The sequence below is a fragment of the Heterocephalus glaber genome, unplaced genomic scaffold, assembly GCF_053883595.1.
Source record: "Heterocephalus glaber isolate CG9 unplaced genomic scaffold, H.glaber_assembly_v1.0 deba00001504, whole genome shotgun sequence".
In the NCBI taxonomy this organism is placed as follows: domain Eukaryota; kingdom Metazoa; phylum Chordata; class Mammalia; order Rodentia; family Bathyergidae; genus Heterocephalus; species Heterocephalus glaber.
In genome coordinates, this window is record NW_028258324.1 from 6,535,183 (window position 1) to 6,558,969 (window position 23,787).

Consider the following 23,787-nt stretch of genomic DNA (forward strand, 5'->3'; position numbering starts at 1 on the left):
GGTGTCCTGGATAGGATGCTGAAACTGAAGAAAAATATTAAGTAAAAAAAAAAACCTGAATAAAATATGGACTATGAATAATAATCTATATTGATGCTTTTATTGTGACAAATGTGCCTTATGAATGCAATTAACATACTGTTAACAATAGGGGACAGAAGATGTGGGTTATTTAGGACTTTCTGACTATGTTCACAACATTTCTAAAACTATTCCAAAATTAAATCTTTCATGTTTAAAAGAGAAATAACCTTCCTTTGTAAACCTGTGTTAATTTTCCTCTGTAGCTGCACTTTCCCCAAGATAATACTGAAATTGATTTATAACCTACATTTGATTCTCTACCAGAGGTTAGAAACTATTCCCAGAGTTATTGTGCTTTCTAAGCCCTAGAACTGTGATAATAAATCTGCCATCTTTGCAGGAGCCAAATGATTTTCATGGATTATCATGGAGCACAATTTTGTTCATTTTTTTAATAGTCCAGAGCTTCCTCCTTGACTCATGGTGAAATATTTTCATGGCACTGAGCTGCTACCATGGCAACTTGCATAAACCATAAAGCAGACTTGGTGAGACTTCAGTTATTGATGGAAGAAGACTTGCTAGCTAACAAAGCCATCCCTGTTATATCACTTGTGCAACACACAGTCCTGGGCACAAACCCATTGCTCTCATGTGTGATATGTGTGGATGCACTTGAGTGCTCCCTTAGTGCATTGTTTGAGTTTCTGATTTCCAAAGCAACCTAGTAAGGGCATGTTCCATTGTTCTGTTTAACAGGGAGAACCTGGTGATCCAGGAGAAAAAGGAGCTGTTGGTTTTCCTGGTCCTAGAGGATTGCCGGTTTGTGTTTTATCACTACTTTTGATCTGGCCCTTGGCATCTTTCAGATCATTAGATCTCTGCACTATATCTCTGAAGAGTCCTCTTATGAGTTTTAAGGACACTCCCAATTTAGCTTCCTGGTGTTGTGGAAATTGGAAAACATATCCCCTTGGATTGGGTCCTTGGCTAGGTTTTACAAGGTGAAAATTTCCCAGGTGCCAAACATCATGGCCAGGATGCTCTTCAAGCCAAATGGGAAAATAGACAAAACCTGTCTTTAGCATCCCCATAACCCTACTAACCTTTCGTCTCATCAGGACCTTTCACCAGACACTTATTCCATCTTAATGCTCATTGTCAGAGCTTCTGCAAGGGCCACACTAGCCAGTGCCCAGGCATTTTCAGAGTTCTTGTTTTTGCCTAGAAAATGAAAATGGATTAGGGCTAAGGTATTAAAATACAAATGTTATTTGGGAGAGGTAGTGCTACTACTCTTTTTATTGAAAGATTACCAGATGCTTGATATTTTCTTAATCTTCATGACAACACTACAAATAGATGTAATTATTATAATTATTATTCCCATTCTACAGACACATTTAGTATCACTTTCATAAAATGTCAGTGGCCCACCCAAAGGAAGAATTTTGCTTCCTGGTGGCTCTAATCAAACCAAAACGCTGGCCATCTTGTCCTCTTGTGAATAAGCCCAAGTCTCCGTGTGGTCTGGGATGTTTGTAACTAATTGCTTTGTTTAAAGGGTGATGATGGCAGTCCAGGTTATGGTAGCATGGGACAGAAAGGAGCAAAGGTAAGCCACATCCACTGGAAGCTGGACTTTATCCAAATCACTTGTTTTGTTTGGCATATTTAAAAGAAAAAAAGCAACAGTGAATAAAGCAATCTTATGCGCTTTGAAATGTACTTTGATAATTTGATGATATCCTATGGGGAACGTGGTGGAGGAAAAAGGTGTGAGGATTTCAACAGCAAGCAGAAATTGAAACTTGAAAATGAATTTCCTGTATTTTGTAGTGATGTGTGGTTAGGACGTATCTTGTCCCAGCCCGAACAGTTCTTCTCATCTTAGCTGTGTGCTTAAGTTTACTCTGGGAGGCAATTCCTTGACTTCTGCTCCTGTTGGCCATTAGTGAGAGATTTTACAGGAATTTCCTAAATGCAGGGGGTGAGCAGTAACCTAAAAATAAAACTACATTCAGAATGAGTATTTATATTGTCACTGGGTATATAAGAGACTAGGAGAAAGATGAGTTTATTAAAGCCAGTGGTTTCTATATATTGTACCAACAATAATTAGTTTTGAAAAAGACCCAGTTATAATTACAAAATCCTCAAAAGAATTAATGTAGTGCAGGATATCCTTTCTGAAAAAAATATTTGAAACCTATGACAAGAATCTGAGATAGAAAACTTCAATAAGTGGAGAGGCATACCAAGTTCCTGTCTTAAAGTCTAAAATACAAAAGCTCAATCTAATTCCAAGTGAAATGTCAATAAGAATGATGCAGGAAGTTATCTGGAAAAAAAATAAACAAAAACAAAAGCTAAAAGTTTTTGAAAAGTAAAACCAAGAAGTGAAATTTTCATTAGAATAGAGAATGATTAAAAATAACCTTAATAGCCCATAAAAGAAGAAATACTAAGTAGCCTATGGCATTATGCCAAAATGAATGCCTGTGACTTATAATTATGTTTAAAATTTTTATGTGGCAATTTCAAGGAAAAATTTAGAGTATATTTAGAAAAACATTTATCCCAGCTGTGCTAAAATGTATCTTTGAAAGCTAAAAGGAATAGACAAAATATTTACAATAGTTTTGGGTAGTAAAATTTGCATGATTTTTCTTTTTATCCTTGAAATTTTCTTTTAATAATCAGAAATAAACTTTATTTTTGTGGAATAGTTATTACCAGAGGTTGGGGAGGAAGGGCTGGAGATGTTATATAAAAAGAGGCTGGATTTGATCAATGCATACTGTATCCATGTGTTGAAATTTCACACTGAACCTCATTAATGTATGCACAATTCACCCATGTTAATTAAAAATAAGATAAAAATTTTTAAAAGAAATAAACTTTATTCTAAATAAAATAAATATTTTCTTATTAAATAAGGATTATTTACCTCTTCAACTAGTCTTTGGCCAATGTAAGATAAACAGAGAAACTTAAAATGAGTAATCCAGTTTGCATTTTCTGAAGGCTTCCCAAATCCCTCTGTTCAAATTCATTTTAAGAAAACTGTTCCAGAAACACAAGACCAAATAGCCATAATATGCACACGGGAGAGGCAATTTGAAATTTCCTCACATCATTTTAGCCTCAAATTTCTTTTAGTTACTTAAGCTATCACATTTTGATGAAATCAGTTAACAATTTAATCTAGAAACTGGTGTTAGTTTTTCAAATAGTGCTATGCAGTTTCTAGTTTCCAAATGTTTTAGCCCTTCATTAGTTCAGATACTAAAACTAAACAAAGTAGTACATAAAATTAAACTCAATATAAACCTACCTGAGGGATGTGTATGTATATTAATTTTCTGTACTGTCCATTGTAGGGGCAAGAAGGATTCCCTGGAGAAAGTGGACCTAAGGTATCATGTACTTCATGATGTGTAGAAATCAGTCAAGAAATACTCCTGAGGTTATGAAACATAACCTAGGCCAGTAGATGAAGAGCTAGTGATAAATAAATGTTCTACCTCTGTAAAGGAAAGGAAAGAAGAGACAGCCAAATTTTTCCCAATTTCAAAAATTGTGCATTTATTTAGGACTCTTAAGACTTACACATTTTTATTTCTAACTTTGTAATTCATTAGTAAAGGATGAAAACTAACCCTTTTAGATTTTTTCCTCAAATGCACTCTTTCCTCTCTAGCATATGTATTGTCTTCTTTGCTCAAAGGCTCAAAATATAAAAAGATCCAAAATTATCTGATTTTGCCTAACTCAGTTTTCCCGTTATTTTTATGAGCTATCTTCATATAAGTTAACAAAAATATCCTCTCCCTTAAGGCTTTCAGATTTTTTAGATATGTGTACTGAACTCCATATATGGGCCATGTCCTGTGATAGGTCAGAGGACAAACAAAGAGCAAAACTCATGTGTCCCAGGGACTCAGGTTCTGTTGGGAAGACAGAATTGTAGGACAATCAATGACGATGCTGTGTGCTATGTGGAAAGGTATACAAATGGAAAAGAAGAAAAAAAGAACAATTAAAGTTAAAAAATGTACATGAAAATGACTTCCTGTTGGAGTCATTTTAAAAACACAAATCAATCTCTTGATATACATTTGATTTCAGTAACTAATACTGAAAATAAAATAAAAATTCAAATCACTTGTTTAGGGTGAGATTGGAGACCCTGGTGACCCAGGAGAGACTGGACACAAGGGAGCTAGAGGCAAAACGGTAAGCTTCTTGGACTCCATTTTGCTGACTACTTCATCCATTTTGGAGTCCTGCTTGTTCCCAAATAATAAAATGTGTAGGGTTTTTGCTAAGGTAAACTTGAGGAAGGGAAATGGATGTAGTACTCATCTCAGTGCTACATAGTCTCATAGGGGAGACGTTGAAAGAAGGCTCTTAGTGAACTGGTTCACCTGTTCTGGCTGCCTTGGTTCTTATCACTGGAAATACGATTTTTGTGATCTGAAACAGGTCTTTCACTGCCAAGATATGGCAAATTGAATCCTGTATCCCTGGCAGATTTAATCCTAATGCCCACTATATCTTATCTTTACTAGTCAGGTTTTGTGAAGCTATTTTTAATAAGGCAAATTCTCAAAAGTCCTTTCCTCAGGCTGGGATGTAGCTCAGTGGTAGAGTGCTTGCCTAGCATTTATAAGGCCTTGAGTTCCATCCCCAGCAATGCAGAAAAAAAGTTTTAACAGGAATTGCTAAAAGGGTCTCTCATTTAGCTCAGGGGGAGATTTCTGGAGCTTTGTCAGAAAGGCTGTTTATTATGTGACTGATTATTATTATGTGACTATGTCTTTGACTATGACTATGTCTTAGGTGTTGCCCAGTGCTTTCAGTCACTCAGAACACCAACCTCCAGCACATCTCGTACTCTTCCCCTTGCCTCAGGATGCAGGGGGTTAAGAATAGATTCTTGAATTTGAGACTCTTTGTATAACTTAGACTGTGTATAAATAAGATGTCTTATTTGTTTTTAAAAGACAGTTTTAAAATAACTGTCTATTGATAAAGGCTTCATCTATTTTCTTTAGAACAGCACCAATCAGGAGAACTAAGGTTAATATCATGTCAATTAGACAGCATAAAAAAGTGATAAAAAATCAATACTTGTGGTTGTCTTTCAGTTTTGTCTTCATAGTTGATTTTACTCCAGTCTAGTTCTTTTTTTCCTACAAACTATAACAGAAACTTTAAGCATGGAGTTTATTTATGTAGGTTTCAGGGACACAAAGTAAGGAAACCTCTTTCCCCACTTCCTCCTCCTCTCCAGCTGGGGCTGCTTCCCAGCTGTAATTCTCTTCTTCAACACGGTTTTGGATGGCTAGCCTTTATCACCGTGCTCTCAGAAAAAAAGTGATGAAGATTGATATAATTAGAAAAATAATTGGAAAAGGCTTTCAAATTAATCTAAATGTCATCTGCATTGAAATATCTCTGGGTTGTTTCCCTTGGCTTATTAACGAAATAGTTCAACCTTGAACGTCAGAAGCAGGCTAACAAGCTCATCTATTTGTTGGGTTCTCTCCCCGCAATGACACATTAATCATTAAAAAAAAAATCAACTAATGGGAAACATGTAAGCACTGTCTCTTAGCCTTTGGGAACATTTGAATTTCTTTTGTGCTGTCCACGTTGATCTGTCTGTAATGCTTATTTCACCTACCCAGCTGCATTTTCCAACTTTATATGAGTGTTTTGGAGTTTAAATGTTGAAAATTTCCAGCTTTTACACTGAAAGAGCACAAGTTTGTATTGGAAAACTCAGACAAAACTTGGCCTTTCATTCGATGTGCATCTTTAGTTCTTGTGAAATGATTACATGCTTACTTTAACTTCTCTAAATTTTCACCTGGATTTTGTTCCTCATTTTTTTTTCTAATTTCACCATGATTTTTAACCTATTTTATTTTATATATCTTTGTATTTTTTTGTAGACAGTTTTTCACATAGTTTAAAGCAGGGTTCCTCTTGGCTCAGCTCCACTGACATCTTGGGGGGGTACCCTTCGTGATAAGCTGCTCTGTGTATGGAAAGGCTTTCAGCAGCAGCCCAGCATCTGCCCTCCTCTCCTAGTAAGGGCAACCAAGGATGCTTCCAGATGTTGCCATGTGTCCTGGGCTGGGGTGGGCATGCACATGTCTCTCCAGTTGAGAACTACTACTTTAAAGAGTCAAATAACTTCACAAGGTTTGTTATTTTTTAATGGCATTTTATTTGTTAAATTTAAAAATGGCAATCTCTCTGCCCCCTTCTTCCTTTCCATTTCCTTCTCCCCTGGAACTTTCATTTCCTGATTATTTTGGAATTGACAATATGTTTCTAAATATCGTACCTTTGTTCCCACTTTTTGATTTTAGACGTTATGAACTGACTTCCTACTATGACACTTGCTGACTTACCTTTTTTGGGGGGGGGGGGTCTGGGGATTGAACCCAGGGTCCTTACATTGAGCTGTAGCCACAGCCTTCTTTTTTTATTTTTTATTTTGAGACAGGGTTTCACTAACTCGCTAAGTTACACAGGCGGAGCTTGACCTTGCAATTCTCCTGCCTCAGCCTCCCAGAGTGCTGGGATTACAGGTATCTGCCACCATGCCCATCTAGATTTGTCCTTCTTAACTTGCCATTTACCTAAATCCCTTCTGAAGACATTAGATGTAGCAGGTAGTTTATCAAATTTAATCCTGACCCAGCCCTTGACCCAGTGCCCTGTTCTGGTTCCCATAGTGCACGGTGTCCACTGGCACAGGGCAGCCACCCTCACCCTGCCAATCCCTTTGCCTCTTCTGTGCTGGATCTGTGCTTCTCATGCCTGTCCCGTTTCCTCCTGGGTTTTGCCCTTCTTTCATGGAAAACTCATCCAGCAGCCTGCTAAGATAGAATGAATGAGTTGTATATTCTTTTTTTTTTTGAAGGGGAAGGGGTTTATTTGGGTTACAGTTCATAGAGGTTTCAGTCTACAGTCGGCTGGCTCCAAGGCTGGGATGGCAAACAAACATCGGAGAGGAGAAACAACATGGTGCACACAAAGCAGTAAGGGTAACAAGAGAGTTTAACAGGATCCTTCTACCCCTCTTATCTTATTCAGACTACCAGGATTAGGGCAGTGCCAAACTAATCACTCACACTAGTGGTTTAATAATCACATGCCCTTAAGCCCAGCATCATACATTCCAGATTCAAGTACCTCTGAAAAAGAAAGTCCCACCTCATCCGCATGAGGCTTTGGGGGGCATCTAAACACAAACCATAACATTCCACCCTTGGTCCCCCCAAAGACTCATGGATATCTCTTTATGCAAAAAAGCATTTAGTCCATCTGGAAGAGTTGCCAAAGTCCTAATGGTTTCAGCACTGCTGAGAAGTCCAGCCCCAGGTCCTCTGAGATTTAAGGCAAACTCTTAGCTGTGAGCCCTTGTACAAATGAAAAGAAAGTCAAACATTTCCAACATTCAATGGCACAAGATAGACATTACCATTCCAAAAGGTACAAACAGGAGGATACAAAGGAATGGGACCAAAGTAAGTCCAAAATCCAGCAGGCCAAACATTACATTCCACAGTTCCACTTCCAGCATCCGAGGAGGCAATTTGTGGCAAGCTGTGAACTCCAGAGGGCTTGGATGGCTCTGCCCCTGTGGCACTTTTAGTGGCTGTAGCACCAAAGCTTCCTTCTTGGGCTGGCTCTGCTCCCTCCTTGTAGTTTCCCTCAGCTGATCCACATTCCTGGCTTCTCCAAACTTCTGGGGTCTCCACTGCACCTTCAGCTTCACACACATTTTCGCACACTGCCCTCTCAGGGGCACAGTGCCTGGCCTCCCAGGCCTTCTTCTGAAATCTGGGTGGAAGCCTCCTGACCCCACAACTCTTCTATTCTGCATGAGCCTAAAACTAGTGCCATGTGGATGATACCAAGGTCGGTTGCCAGCTGGATCTGTAGCCAAACTTCCTTCTCTCTTGTCTGTAGGGGTTGAGTGCCTGGATTGATGAGCACTCTGAACCCAATCCTGAGAAACAAATTCTCTAGGCTGCAGCCACTCTGGAACATGGTCCTCTAGGGCTTTCTCCTCAAAGCAAAATCTTTCACCTTTACAACTCTGAGGCTCCAAAGGGTGGGCTCCTGCTGCTTCCTGTGATGCCCTCAGGCCATCTTTTCTATTCTCCCATTCCTTCTCAGCAATCAAGATCTCCTCTGCTCTATCTTTGCAGTCCACAGCTTTGCTGGAGATTCCTTTCTGGCCAAACTCAAAATGTTTTAAATCATTCTGCTGTGCTTTTTGCTCCGGATTCTTAAAATAGATCTCGATAAAACCCCCCAATAGTAGCCATGCCACCACCTCAATATTTGACTGCCTTGAAATTTCTTCTGCAAATTAGTTAGTCTGCTGCCCCAATCTTAGTCTCAGGCAAAGTCTCTGGACACCAACAAAATGGAGATAAACTTTCTGCCAAGACATAACATACATTGTCTGGAGTCCAACAACCAATTTAGTCCTTTCTAGCAGACATTTCCTGACCCTGGTCTTTACCAGCTTTCTGGTCTTCTGAGCTCTGACCAGAAACTCCCATACATAATAGCCTAAGGCGTTCCAGTGCTACTTCTGTAGCCAACATCTCTGAATATTTCCTAACTCTTCCCCTTCCCACATGCCAGTTCCAAAGGCTTTTGAGCCACCAGGCCAGGTAATGTCACAGCAACAACCCCACTTCTTTGGTAGCAAATTTCTGTTTCAGTTACTTTTCTTTTGTTGCTGAGACAAAATACCAGACATCAATTTGCAGAGGTTTCAGGCCATAATCGGCTGGCTTCAGGGCTCTCTTCATCCAAAGGCACAGGTTTTCCATTATCAGCTACAAACGTCATGGGTCCTCTTCAATGACCTGAACACAAGTGTGTGTACAGAATGTTTCTGGACCTCCTCAACCATGACGCTGCCGTGTAGTCCACCCCTCAGGCAGCGGAGAAACACTGGTCAAGGCGGAGAACCCGCTGCCGCTGCCGCTGCCGCCACCAGGCGAGTTGTATATTCTTTGTTACAGCCAACATCTGAAAATAGCTTTAATACTATTTCCAGTTGTGATTGATATTTTAGCTAGTGTATAATTCTGGGTTGGACTTAATTCCTCAGAATTTTTTAGTTTGTTTTGTTGCTTTGCAATGTCTGGGGCCATTCAGATTTCTAATGTTTTTACATGACCAGTATTCTATCTCTGCAACCCCCTTGGATCATTTCTCTGTACCTAGTGTTTGGATATTTCATGGTTTTTATGACCTGGTGTAAGGTCCTTTTAAAATCCATTTTCCTGGGCATAGGTAGGTCTCTTAAGCCTGAAAATGTGTGCTCTTAAGTTCTGAGAAATATTCATTATTTTGATGATTTTTTTCTGTTTTCTCTGGCCTATTTAAAAAATATCTATTATTTAATACATTAATATAGCCTTTGAATTTACTACTTCTTTCCTATAGTTTTTTGGCTCTACTTTTTGTAAGGGTTCCTTGATTTTATATTGGTTTTCTTATACTTTAATTTTCAAGAGCTTGTTTTTGCTCTCTTAATGTTCCTTTTCTACTGTATACTATTCCTGTTTTATGGTGGGAATATCTTATACTTATCTTTCTGAGGAGTATTTTTAAGTCTGTTCCCTGAAGGGTTATTTTTTCCTGCTTTAACTTCTATTTCTCGTATGTCTCAGAATGAGCTGCCTCTCCATATTTAAGAATTGAGGAGAAAAAGACTAATTTATTTATTCTCTCTCTTTTGATATGATACCATTGGTCCTCAATTCTGCCTGGAGTCACAACTAAGTTTTAACTTGCTTTATTGTTACAATGAGAAAAGAGACATCTATCCAACTAATGAAAATAGAATGGAGATTTGGGAACTGAATAATATCCATATTTAAACATTAAATCCTATCTCTCTGTGTGATAACATGTATTATTGAATGCAATGGAAAAAATTCTCATGTATAGTTAGCTGGTAACCATTGCTTCTGTTACTGTTGTTTCCCTCACTTCATTAAAAATATTTCCAGCCAACGTTAATGTTTCTGTTGTTGTTGTCCTAGGGTATTCTATATTTGAATTTTGTTTTTTAAGTTTTGAAATTTTTGTTTTTCAGTTTAGCTACTTTCATCTCATTTAGATAAAAATTCTCCTTTGACTCAACAATTTCAGCCCTATCAATCTTCCCTAATCAGCAGAATTATACATATAACTTTATAATAGCATTGTTTACTACAATAATAAACCTAATGCCAACAATAAGGGACTGATTAAATAAATCATAGCACCCTGTGTAATAGACTACTATGCTGCCATGAAAATATTTAGTAACATGAAAACCTACAAAGATATATCTTTGGTTTTAAAAGGCAACAGGAAAAAGTATGATCCAAATAATTGAAAAGAAAGACTATATATCTTAACACCAAAAGGATGAAAAAAAAAGGCACAAAAACGTTAATAAGGATGACTGAGAAGAAGGGATTACTGGGGATTTTGTTTTTTCCTTCTTTGTGTGTTTTGGAAATCTCTCAATTTTTTTTCTAAAATGAAAATGAAATTTTCATGTTTGAATTTTCATCTTTGAAATTTAAATTCTTTTAAATTTGAATTTTAAACATGTATGTATAGATATGATTTTAAATAAATAAATTCTACTTTGAGATATCTGCTGGACTTCCAGGAGAGCTGGGATTCCCTGGGGAGCCAGGACCTCCTGGGCGAAAGGTAAGTGGAGAAGGCACAAATCATACCAGGATCTTCTGCAAGGGGGAAGGTGACCAAGAGATGTTGAGGGGGAAGATGTAAAAATAATTAAGATGTGTCATGTGCATATGCCAACTACCCACAGTGAATGTGTTCATTATGTACTGTAAACATGTACTAATTTTTTTAAAAGCATAGAACCTTCATTGTCCAAATGCTTATGCCTTCAGCTGCTCCTGCTTCACAACTATTTTCACTATATCATGAGCTCTGAGGAAAGAGGAAAAAATGCCAACTAAATGTATCTCTTGAGAGGTGGGTGGGGTGGGGGGATTGAGGGAGAAAATGAAAAGCTAAAATTAAAGTGAGATCTTTCAATTATCAGTGAATTTTGCTCATCTATCCTTCCTTGTCCTTTTCCTTTGTTCAGTAAGAAATCATGAATGAATGGAAGTGAAACTAATAAATAGTGAACACGATCAAAGTTTTATTCATGAGGAACTTATTTACTTCAAGAGTGTGGGTGGGGCTGTGGCACTTTTCCTTGGGTATCTCTCTTTGATTGTAGCCAGACTCTTCTTGTTCCAAAGATAGGGTTGAACACAAAATTAAAACTAATTCTACTCTGTTCTATCTCCACTTCAATACATATACATGTGTTTATTTCTGTGAGGCAGCCAGGACAACATTTCCAGATGTTCAGTTTGCATCTGGTCCAGCAGTGGTGGGAACAGATGCAGGTTTGATGATGGCTGCTGCTCAGTGGTGGAGGGAAAGCATAGGGGTGAAGATGTATCTATCTTCCTTTCAGGAAGGCAGTGGGCACCAAGGGCTCAGCCTTCACAGGTCTGAGCTCTAGGTCTGCTCCAAGGCTTCACATGCCTCTGTCAAACTGTCAGCTCTCTCCTTAGACCCTGGACCTGAGAGGAGCTGAAGGGAAGTGGCCTTGCAGGCCTGTGTGCATGGAGCCTGCTGCCGCCAGCGTGTTGCCCTCTCATGTTATTCTTAATGAGGTGATGAGTATCCTGCCTGGATTCTTTGTTGCCTCTAACTTAATAAGGATAAAACCTTTTAAAAGCCTTCACTTTCTCAGAGTAATGTTGGTGCACATTCTGGCTGCTGATATGTATCTAAGCCATAAAACATTTTTCTGTTTGTCTGTTTCCCTAGGGTGTGAAAGGGGCCAAAGGATTGGCTTCATTTTCTGTAAGTATCTCCTGACTCCAGCAGAGTGTATCAAGCACTCCATTAAATTTGGTTCAACTTGGTGACCTAGTAGCCTGTTACTTAACTCTCTCCTTTATTTTTGAACTGCAGACATGTGAGCTCATTCAGTATGTGTGGGACCACAGTCGTAAGTATCTTGCTTAACATGACCCCCAACTTGTCAGCTTTACTAGAAAGAAAGCAGAAAGTGCTCCTCTCAGAATTGAGACAATTTAACAGCCAATTCCTTAAAATTAGAGATGTCACCACATAAATTCTGAATTAGCATGGACTGGTGACTATTATTAGCTCCCACTGAGTCTTTGGGAAGCACTAAGCAGTAATTTATCTAGTGCTTTTAGCCCCGGGAAAATTGAGATTGGAGGTCAAAACTGTCCTGATGGTGAAATAAATCAGTGGAGAGTCACACTGAACTTCTTTTAAGAGGTCATTAACGCCTGACGGTAACTGACAGGTTGGTGAATGTTTTTTGGAATTTGTTTTAAAGCCTTGATGACAGCTTCTTCTTTCACAATATGTATTGATATCATTAAACAAACCCACGCACAAGATTACAAGCTGAGTATTTATCATGTTGAATGTTCATTTACACATATATTTATTTCCCAAATAAAGATTAGGACTGAAAGGAAGAATTAAAATTTCCCTCAAGGTATTTTGAAGAAGAAAAACAGACAAATCAGAGCCTGTTCCTGTAAGGAGCATTTGTTCTCAAAGGCAATCAGAACTCTGCCTGTTCATGGCAGAATCGAACCATCACAAGACTGAAAGTTATATACTGGGTTGTGAAGAGTGGCTGTTTCAAAGCTGAATTAGTGCAGGTTTTCTGGCCTGTGAACTATATGACTTCAGGGAAGACCCACATGCAATGGTAGCTGATCTTTTAAAGTTTGAAAGATTCAGTACAAAATTATAACCCAAAAGTAGGTAACAAGTTATTTCAAAAGTGTTATTTAGTACAAGAAAGCAAATAACATATAAATTATATATATTGTATAAAAACACACTGGTTTGAAAAACATGGCCAGCCCTTTCCCAGGCAGAGCCTCTGACAATTAGAGATGCCTAATTTAGTGCTGTCCAATGAAGCATTCCACATTTATGGAAATGTCCACATGCTGCCAGGTAGAGGAGCCGCCAGCTGCATGTGGCTTTCAACACTTGACATGTGGATAGTGCAACCAAAAAGCTGAATATTTTATTTCATTTAATTTTATTGATTTGAAATTTAAGTAATGACCTATGGCTCATGGCTGCCACCTTGGAGAGTGCAGATTTAAAGCTAATGCTGATTTATTTCAGACTAAATCTACCTCTAATCTTATATAAAATGTTAATATGCACACATACAGGTTGACCAGCCCAAATCTGAAGCCTGCAATGCTCCAAAATCAGGAACTTTTTGAGTGCTGATCTGATGGCACAAATGGAAAATCCCACATCTGACCTCACATGACTGGTTGTAGTCAGAACATAGGCACACTGAAAAATTGTACAAAACTAATTTCAGGCCCTCTGGGTAAGGTGTATATGGAAAAAATATGAACTATGTGTTAGACTTGGGTGCACCCCAAGGATAGCTCATTATGTATATGAAAAAAATTCCAAACTGAAAAAATCCAAAGTCAAAAACACTTCTAATCCCATGTATTTCAGATAAGTGATACTCAACCTGCATATGCTTATACTATATGTACATATAGACGTGTATGTGTATGTATAATTGATAACTATAGGTGTGTGTGTTGTAATAACTATAGATATGTGAATGAAGAAAATATAGAGTACAGAGAAGTTGGGATCTTCAAACTTTCCAAATGGATTGCCCATCCCCATTTCTCCCCCTCCCAAGAGGAGGGTCTCTACTTCTGACCTTCGGCTGCAGGCTGCTGATTTATTTTCCCTCTTGTTCTCTTAGCCTGTTCCTGGTAGATGGCATAGTGCTTTCACCAAGATACTGAGCTCTGTCTGAGTTTTCTCCCAATTCCATTGCCGTGATTTTTGAGTCATCTCCAAATGCAAACAAGGCATCGCTGCCGTGATTCCTACATAGAATAAAACTGTGTTTTCCTACCAAATAATAACCCAATCTCCTTTGTTCTTCTTCCCCAGCTGGTGGACATGGTGAGTAATCTTTATTTATAACATGTTTTAATCAAGCTCTAAAGTGTCACATATTTGGAAAGATGAGTTAGAGCAATGGATTGTCTGCCAACTGATATTTATATCTGGGCTTTCTTTGCTGCCTCACACTGGTAACAGAGTCCTACTTGCAATCACTTGCTTGGTGCTAGATGAGCTCCACAGCTACTTCTCCACAACCCAGGAGGCATTTATAGTATTTATAATACTTTAGGACTAATAACACCATTGACCTTACTGTTACTATTTTTGTAAAAATATTTCCTCTCCCTTCTTTCTCATATATTCTCTTTTTCTTTCTCTCTGTGTATCTCTCTCTCTCTCTCTCTCTCTCTCTCTCCATCTCTGTAATCAAGTCATTAAGGATGAAGATGCAGAGGCCAGCATAAAAGTAGGGATAATCAGATAGCAATTGAGTGGAAAGTGCCACTCAGATAATTCTAAAAACTTAGGCAGCTCTTGCTTACTGTTAATATTCAACTTCTCAGAATAAATCAAAAGAGGCTGTTGGTATAGCTTGGTGGTAGAGCCTCCCTGGGTTCAATCCCCAGTGCCGTGCACACAAACACAAATCTCTCAGCACTAGTTTTCAGGTATTTTACAAATGCTTCTTGAATGATTTTTTTAAATAAACCTATCATCTCCCTGATAATAGATTTATCCTTTATAAATTGTATATGAACTCACCAAACCTTGCCCCCCGGTTGTTTGTTCATTTATTCACAAATATTTATTGAAAGATTATGTGATAAGCAGTCCATGTGGCCCACCCATTCCCCTTCTAGGCATCTTCCCAAAAGAGTTAAAGACACCATGTTACAGTGATCCATGCACACCCAGTTTATAGCAGCACAATTCGTAATAGCTAAATCTTTGAAGTGGCCTATATGTCCATCAACTGATGAACAGATAGAGAAAATGTGGTGTTTATACACAATGGAGTACTACTATGCATAAAAAGGTTAAGTATGAGTCATTTCTAGGAAAATCGATGCACTTTGAGACCATAATGTTAAGTGAAATAAATCAGACACACAAGCTTAAATATCACATGGTTTCTCTTATTTGGGAAACCCAAAATATAAGTGAGTTAAAGAGAAAAATAAAAGATAATAAGCAACAGGGAGATAGATCTTTTACAAAAGGGAAGGGGGCCAAGAGATGGAGGGAGGGGAAGGAAAAAGGTGAGGAAAGGATTAAGGTGCGTGGTTTACACGTGCCATCTCCTCACAATGAATGCACTCACTATGCACTGCAAATGTGTACAGATAAGTGTTTCCAAAAACATAGTTTGTGTTTTAGGCACTTGGGATACTGAGTTGAATAATAGGATTCCTGTCTTTAGACACTACCATTCTCCTGGAGGATCCAGATAATAAATAAAAACACAGAAGAATTCAAAATCCTCTTGTTGTTCTGAAATAGGTAAAGCATAGATGCTTCTGGTACTAATGTGAGGAGAGAGGAGACACGCTTGTTCACAGAGTTGGAGGCAGTGAACTTGAATTTTGACTAAAGGACCCACAGCCAGGCAGGGGGAACCCCAGAGGCCACAGAACAGGACAGAACTCAGCATCTCCTAGGGACTAACAGAGCCCAGGTGACTGAGAGACAGTGATGGGGAGAGTTTGGCAGGTGAAAAGTGGAGATGTAGGCAGGGGTGGAACAATCTGGGCTTTGCTGATTACAATGTGGAGGCTGGATTTGATTAGCGTTGTGACGGGAAGGTACTGAGGAGTCTGTTGAAAGAACTGCAGGGAGGAGCTCAATCTGATGGACAATTTTTTAAGGCTTGTTTGTACACCTGTGGGGGAGAACGCACTGTAGGGGGTGTCAGTGTAAAGGCCAGAGGACCACTTGGAAGGGTGTGGTGGTAGCAAGGCAAAGACAGTGGTGGCCTGGATGAGGGCCGTTAGTGTTGTGTTTTAGCTCCATGGCAGTGGCTTGGCTTAATCCTGCCCCCCTCTATCCTTTCTGTCACCTGCTCTGTGTCAAGGAGCAGCCACCAGTGTGCAGTGTGTAGCCATGGAGCTATGAGAGCTGGATTTGCATAAGCTTATCCATCCTCCAGGAGGCCTCCTGGGAACCACGGAAGTTTGGCCTTGTGCTTTTCAGAATCCATGGGATTCCTTGGTTTCAGAGGTTGTACTTTGCAAGGTGAATTAGCCCTTGGGTGTTTTTTCTTGAAAATTTGAATTTTAACAAATCTTCAGCCAGGGCTGTGAATCTTTTCTTATTCCTTTATCTCTTCCTTGCACTTGAAATTTTGTTGTTCCTATATGTAAATAACAACCTAATCAAAAAGCTATGGAACCAATTTCATGTTTGACCATAATTCTAGTCATTTTTAATTGTAAAATTAATATGACCTCAATTTAAAAAAAGAAACCTGCTCAGCCTGTTAGAGTTATAGGAGACAATTTGACTTAGGCTTGAGCATTCGTTCTCTCGGGCCAGGTGATAACTCCTTTTGCCCATGAAGGTCATGGAGTCAAGAACTGGAAGGAAGTAAGAATCTGTGCCATTGTGGGAAAGCCCAGGTGGCCCATAGAAGAGACTGACTCCTAGGCCAGCCCAGCAAGTCTGAGGTCCTGAGCTCCTTATGTAGATCCTGGGGGCTCAGGCTGTGTTATTATCTCTTAAATTTCATACTGGAAACACATCACTGGGATTCCTTTAGACCAGCCTATATCTGAAAGCTATGAACTTTACATGCTATTAAAGTTTTGTTCTTCCTAAACTGGTTGGAGAAAACTGTTTTTTTTGTCCCTTTTTCAATCATACAACATTTATTAGATGTCTACGCTCTGGCTGGAACTAAATAACCTAGAGGATCAACAAAGCCATAATCCTTGTCTCCATTTACCCTAAATTATCAGGAGAAACAAACATTAATTAGATCATCAAATATAAATTGCCGAGGATGATAAAAGTAGGGGAGTGGGATTAGAGTAAATTTGAACCAATGAATAAGGATACATAAATATGCAATTAACATATTAGAATTTAATAAGCATAATTCAAAATTTCTCTAATAGGCATACTTATTGGTTAACTTGAATTTTTAACTGTTGAATAAAAATTATCAGTTAAAGTTTTCTTCTCCTTTTAGTGATATAGTTGTTTTCTCACACAATGGAAAAGTCTGTAATGATAATTATTAAAGTAATGGCTAACATTTGTTGAGCACCTACTATGTACCAGGCACCATTGCTCTAAGTGCTTTACCTGTGCTGTTCATGTAGTCCTCACAACAGGTAATCATGATATTATGACTCAAATTTCACAGATAAGGAAACTGAGGCAGAGAGGATAGGTAATTTAGATGAGGTCACATAGCATTTGGGTCAGCTCCAAACCCTACTCTTTACTGTCTACCTTCCTTATGTCTAACTCTGCTCTATATACTACATGTCAGTTCTCTTCCGATTTTTCTGAAATTATCAGAGGAACTTTTACAGCTGTTCTTTTTTTGCCCTTTTAACCCTTGTTAAAGAATTTGTTGTAGTTTAAGTTATAGCAACAAAGTATACCTTTGATCCAGCCTCTGTAGATAAGAAAGAACTTCCAGGGACTCTGTTCAGAATGAATTTGGTAATTAACTTACAAATTTCATAACAAATCACACTGAATTCTAGACATTTTTCTTTTATGTTTGATGGAAAAGGGCACACTCGGCTTTTAGAATAGCACTTAAAAATTATTCAAGATTTTAATATTTAATATTTTACATGTTTGAATATCTAAATTACTTAATGTTTAAATATTTGAATAGTTACCATTTAAAATTATTTTGTCTCCTATTTTTAAAATAAGCATCCTAAGAGCTAAGAGGTACCCGCTTGTCATTTAGGAAAACCCGAATGCCCGGTGCATCCCACGGAGCTGGTGTTTGCCTTGGACCAGTCCCGGGATGTCACGGAGCAGGACTTTGAGCGGATGAAGGGGATGGTGGCTTCCCTGGTGAGAGACTTGAAGGTCCAGGAGCGCGGCTGCCCCGTGGGAGCGCGGGTCGCCATCCTCGCCTATGGCTCGCACACCAGGCACCTGGTGCGCTTCTCTGATACCTACCGGAAGGACCAGCTGCTCAGGGAAATTGAAGCTCTTCCTTACGAAAGATCCCTTGACAACAGGGAGACTGGCAGAGCAATGAGGTTTATTTCCAGGAACGTCTTCAAGCGAACACTTCCCGGGGCTCACACCAGGAGAATTGCCACGTTTTTCAGCAGCGGGCAGTCGGCCGATGTCCAGGCCATCACCACGGCCACTATGGAGTTCGGGGCCTTGGACATCACGCCAGTGGTGATTGCTTTCAGCAACGTGCCCTCCATCAGGCGAGCATTCTCGGTGAGGGGAGCCTGTCACAGAACCATCTGTAGTCATGCACTTGGCTTGTGTTCAGGCCTCATGTGATAGAATTGAGTTATCAGGGGCATGCGGGGTTAACAACCCAGCATGAGAAGAATTATTTATTATTATGTACCAGGAACATGCTAAGCCTTTTATATTCACTATCCTGTTTGAGTCTCACAAATAATATGCATAAGAGACAGTTGTCATTCTCACTTGATGGATAAGAAAAACTGAGCCCAGAGAAGTTAAGCTACTTGTGTAGGTTTGCACAGATAGGAAGTGGAGATATCAGAACAGGAGGCCAGCATTCTGGTGCTTTCTCAAACATGTCTCTCTCTGGATTGCACCTGCGTCTAAACATACTAAGTCGGGAGACCAATAGACATAGAGATCACTGAGATAGTCAGGATGGTATTCATTCCTGTAAGATAAAAATCAATTGGCTGATTTTATAACTTTATCACTTATGTGATGATCCAGATTGTACAAAGGAAAGCCATTCCATTTATAGCTTCTTAAATTAAGGATTAAACTTTCCCCCCCAGGACTAGTGATTAAACCCAGCGTGTTTGCACTGAGCTACATCCCAGCCCTTTTAAAATTTTTTATTTCGAAACAGGGTTTCACTAAATTGCAAAGGACCCTTCCAGGCAGCTCTGTTGGCCCAGCATGGTGTCTGGTTCTCCATTTATGCTGAGACAGACCATTAAGATGAGTCCCAGGATTGATTTTTACAATTAATGTGCTTTATAGTTATAGTAAAAATAAGGCCCTCAAAAAGTAGCCCAAAAGTATTAGAAAATACATCCTAAATAAAAAGTCCAACCACTTGAAAGCTACTTCATTTAGAGAAAGAAAGATAAGGAACTAAGTCATTGTCTTTGAGTAAAAGAAAACTTATCACTGAAGAAAATTTGCTGAAATCCAACTTTGCTAAATCTTCTACTAGAAAACTCAGGAGAATAGCAGTAGAACAGTTCAGGTTCTGTTTAAGAACTTGTAGAAGGCAATTTGGTTTATTATTGGCATGGATTCAATGGATTTAATGCAGGTGGCCAAGATACCAGCTTCTTCTGAAGGCCTTGTGTAGAGACAGTCACTCATATGTGTGACACCTGTCTTCCCTGGAGGCCATGATAAGTTAAATGGCTTTGGAGGTCTTCTCCAGCTCTATGATTTTTTATACAGAAAAGTGTTTGAATAAGCATAGCAGAGTTGCAGTGTATTTCACATCTGTAAAATATGGAAAGCTGTACTTATTTCCTAGAATTGATGTGAAGATTAAATGGTGCAACATTGTGCCTATACTGAAGCTCTCAGAATGATGTCTTTTGCCTTAATTATCATTACTTAATAGCTTGATACAGTTAAATTAAGACCTGTTTAATAACAAGGAAATCTGGTAGTACAGGAATTGGAACTGCTATTTGCATCATTGAGCTAACTTTAAGAATTATGCGCATAAAGAGCTCGTTATGTCAAAAAGGAAAATGCATGTAAATTACAGAAGACTGGGGTCAGGCTATCCAAATAAAGCTGCTAGAAAAGGTAGCAGTTTAAAAATTCTATAAGTCATTCTAGTTATACAAAGAGTCTTCCTCAGTCCTGCATCCACTGGCTTTGTTTAGTCACAAAATAAGAGACAACTTTATATATTGATGCAGATGATCAATGGCACTTGTCATATAAACTTAAACTGACACAATTTTACTTAACCCACTTTGTACAACATATAACATATGAAAAGATATTTTGGTGTTTTTTTTAAACTTTGAATCTTAATAATCTGAAATAGGAAACTTTAGCTTTTTTGTGTGTATGAGATACTGGGTATTGAATCCAAGGCCTTCATACTGAGCTACATCCCCACCCCACCCCACCCATTTTGATTTTAATTTTATTTTGAGACAGGATATCACTAAATTGCTAAGTTTCTCAGACTGGACTAGAAGCTGCAGTCCTCTTGTCTCAACCACCCAGAGCCCTGGGACTATAGGCATGCTCTACCAGTCTGGTCTCTTGATTCTACCTACATTACCTACAGACTGTCTTGATGAAGGTTCACATTTTTGAAAACATATCCCCTTAAATCTTATCAGCACTGGCCCGTAACCCCCTTGGGCAGTGATAAAGTCAGAACTGGTCCCAAGGTTCACTGATGTAACAAATAGCACCTCACGCACACCAGGTACCATCCTAGGCTCTGAGGACAAAGAGTAAGGCAGAAAACCAAAGGACCACACTGGTAGGAGAGGATGGACCTAGACAGTCTGGAAGGGTTCCAGATAGGGACAAATGTGTCATTACATTGGTTAGAAATCAGTGTCTGACATTACAGAAGAGAAATTGCATCAACTACTTCTGTTGGCTGTCTCTTCCTCCTGCCCATTCTTTTCCATTGTACTTTACCTTTGCTTAAAGTGTTGCTCATTATTTTTAAGAACAGAACTCAGAAGTCTACTGACATAAGGCGCCTTTGTTGAGGGCAACATTTTAAAACCCTAATTTGTTTCATACTGACAATGGCTTTTCAAAATCTCCGTTCATTTGAAAGCACAGTAGGCTCAGGTGAAATTAGGTTTCCTGAACACAGACGTGTGGGACTCAAAAGCAGCTGCTTCAGCAAAGTGAACTGATTTCTCTGTTTCTCAGCACATAACTCTGGTGCCCGTGTTGGAAATTTTTCACCATAGCATGAACTGGACTGTTGAGCTGTGCTTCTGAAATGGAAGGCCATTTTTGACTGGAGGGACCTTAATCTCATGTTGGTTTTGTCACTAGGATTTGTCCTCTACATTTGGTTGGCAATTCTCTCTTACTTCTGATGAAATCTTACTTGTTATCTATTAAGATGTCAAATCTAGGGTGGTTCTGCCTTTCTAATATTCTTATAAGAAGTTGTGCCTCCCTTTTTTTAAGCTAGTCTATTTATTTTTCTTTTACTCTGCTATTTGGCATTGCAAGTAAGAGAAAGATTAAATTTATTATTTCATATTATAGATGATTCTAGTAATTGAAAAAAGTTGAAATTGGAGGGAAATGTTTTGAACAGGAAATCTTAGCATGTTGCACACTCAATCTTTTTATTTTGAAAATCATTTCAATTCATAGAATTGTCAAAAGAAACATTATCCATAATGTTACTTGTACTTTTCTTGAGTGCACCATGGAGCTCCATGATGTCTAGGAGGAAAGGATGTCATCCAGAAGCATATCCTGAATGCTTCTACTGTCCATCTGTGAACATCATAGCTACATTTTCATCCAAGCTGGTATTTCTTTGAATCCATAAGAAAATGACCCTAAGAAAAGTGAATGATAATGACCCTTTTAGTTTAAATCCCCAACCTACATTCAGTTTATGAGACTTTTCTATAGTATGCTACTATAGTTATTTCAATGGTAAGTAATAGGATGAGTAATCTCCAAAACTATACCTTTCCAACTTTATTATGAAATTACTTGGTGAGAGAGGAGAGGCCAGATCTCCCATGGACTCTCATCAGCAAAGCAACCCCCTAGGATCAACAAGAAGGATAACACTGCTTTTAAATTGACATCAATGTGTTGATACATGATTAAATACGAGCCTGAATTGCCAAGTGAGGCTATTGCCAGAAATATGGAAGTTATTACACTGTAGATATGTAAGACACAAGACTGGTTAGGAAATGACAGCAATCCCTGGGATCCCTGGGCAACATCTTGAGAAACATAGCTCTGAATTATGTTAGGATCCACTGATATACAACTGTAATCATAAACATAGCTCATATAGAAGACGGAAGGTAGATCTTGTTTGGGGAGAGCAAACCTTAAACTGCAGCCTTTTAGATTCTACCCTCTCTAGAGCTCACTTTCCTCATTTATAAAATCATGAGGTTGGTTTCTGTGATTCCTAAAATTTCTTCTAGATCTCTGCTCTGCCATCACAGAGTATTTCTTCCCCTCTTCTCTGACACCACACAATGTTCACTTTCATTCCCTTCTGTTTCTTCTCTCTTTCCCTGGGCACTGTATGTATTTGTGTCAAGAAATTTAGACAAAAACTTCAGTTACCATATGCTCCCTCAGAGTCTTTCCCTCTCACCCAGAAGGCTCCGGAAGGCAAAACAGTGGGCCCCCGAGAGGAATCTGCTGAGCACAGCTTTCCCCATCCATTATACACAGAACACAAACTGGGCAGAACAGTAAGCCTTAGCAACATCCTCTCCCCATCCTTCCCTTCCTCTCAGCTCCCTTGCTTCTCAGCCCACAAAACATATTATGGCCAGATGGCAGCTCTGTGAGCTCATGCCACTAAACATGGATGGACTCTCAGCCCTTAGGACCCCAAATTCAAATTTTTAAGAGAATGGATCTGGCTGGTTCAAAAATCCTTCTCTGGTCCAGTTGGCTCAGTCATAGAAATGGAACCTCTCCAGATAACCACAACTACCAAAGTCCTATCTCTATGGAAAAAGTGTGGAAGGAGACTTCCCGGAGAGAGGAAGCCATTAGCTTAAGACAGTAGGATTCACAAGGAAAACTTAAATGTAATTTGACCCAACTCTTAGGCACTAGATGGGATTACACTTACAATTTTTCTTCATTTACTAATTATCTCTGATTCATTTAACCAGCAAGAATCATTATTCTTGATTATTTGGAGCTCCTTTATCTTCTCCCTACTTTGTATCCTTAACTTCCCAGGTGGGTTACTAACTACGGGAGGGAAAGTGAAAATTGTTGGAGAGTTTCAGAGGAGAGAACTGCCTAGATGTGGATCTGAGTCTATATTTCAAAGCCAGCTTCAACTCATTCACAGGGGAAATTTAAAGACATTTCTGAAGAGCAGCCTGTGATTTCTCATGTTTCTCAGGGACTGGATGGGAGCTATCTGTTAAATGACTTCAGTGTCCAGTGTCTTTTGATCAGCCTTTCTTTGAGCTTCTGTTTCTCCAACAGTAAAATGAGGCCAATGAAAATAAGAACTCACTCATTGGGTTATTGAACTGATGGAGATGAAAATGTTTTGTGGTCTTTACTGACCTGTACGGCACCCATTCTGTGCCAGGAAGTGCTTCACTGTAGGGAACAGGGGAAGGGGACGTTACCAGAACCTCTGCAGTGAGTCCTGGTCTCCTGCGAGCCACAGCAGCACACGGCGAATTACAGGAAAGGTAGACAAATGAGACTGAGAAGAAGCTGAGCTTTGGGTCTGATCAGTGCTGCTCTGGGCAGCAAAGACAAAGACCCCTAGCTTGCAGCACCTTTTATTTAGTACATCCAAAGAAACAAATGTAACAAATGAATAATGTA

The 23,787-nt window shown here is 39.0% G+C and overlaps 1 protein-coding gene across 2 annotated transcripts in view; it reads left to right on the plus strand.

Annotated features, from left to right (window-relative positions):
• The window catches only part of Col6a6 (collagen type VI alpha 6 chain), a 166,845-nt gene that overhangs the window by 120,457 nt on the left and 22,601 nt on the right, over positions 1 to 23,787 (plus strand). The window contains exons 26-34 of one of the 2 annotated variants that reach the window (XM_087186151.1): positions 784 to 846; positions 1,589 to 1,639; positions 3,408 to 3,443; positions 4,201 to 4,263; positions 10,723 to 10,785; positions 11,935 to 11,970; positions 12,082 to 12,118; positions 14,104 to 14,115; positions 17,987 to 18,480. In XM_087186151.1, coding sequence (XP_087042277.1) covers positions 784 to 846; positions 1,589 to 1,639; positions 3,408 to 3,443; positions 4,201 to 4,263; positions 10,723 to 10,785; positions 11,935 to 11,970; positions 12,082 to 12,118; positions 14,104 to 14,115; positions 17,987 to 18,480 — 855 coding nt within the window. Of the gene's footprint in view, positions 1 to 783; positions 847 to 1,588; positions 1,640 to 3,407; positions 3,444 to 4,200; positions 4,264 to 10,722; positions 10,786 to 11,934; positions 11,971 to 12,081; positions 12,567 to 14,103; positions 14,116 to 17,986; positions 18,481 to 23,787 lie in introns of those variants that run through there. The other variant, XM_087186150.1, reaches the window with a different exon arrangement.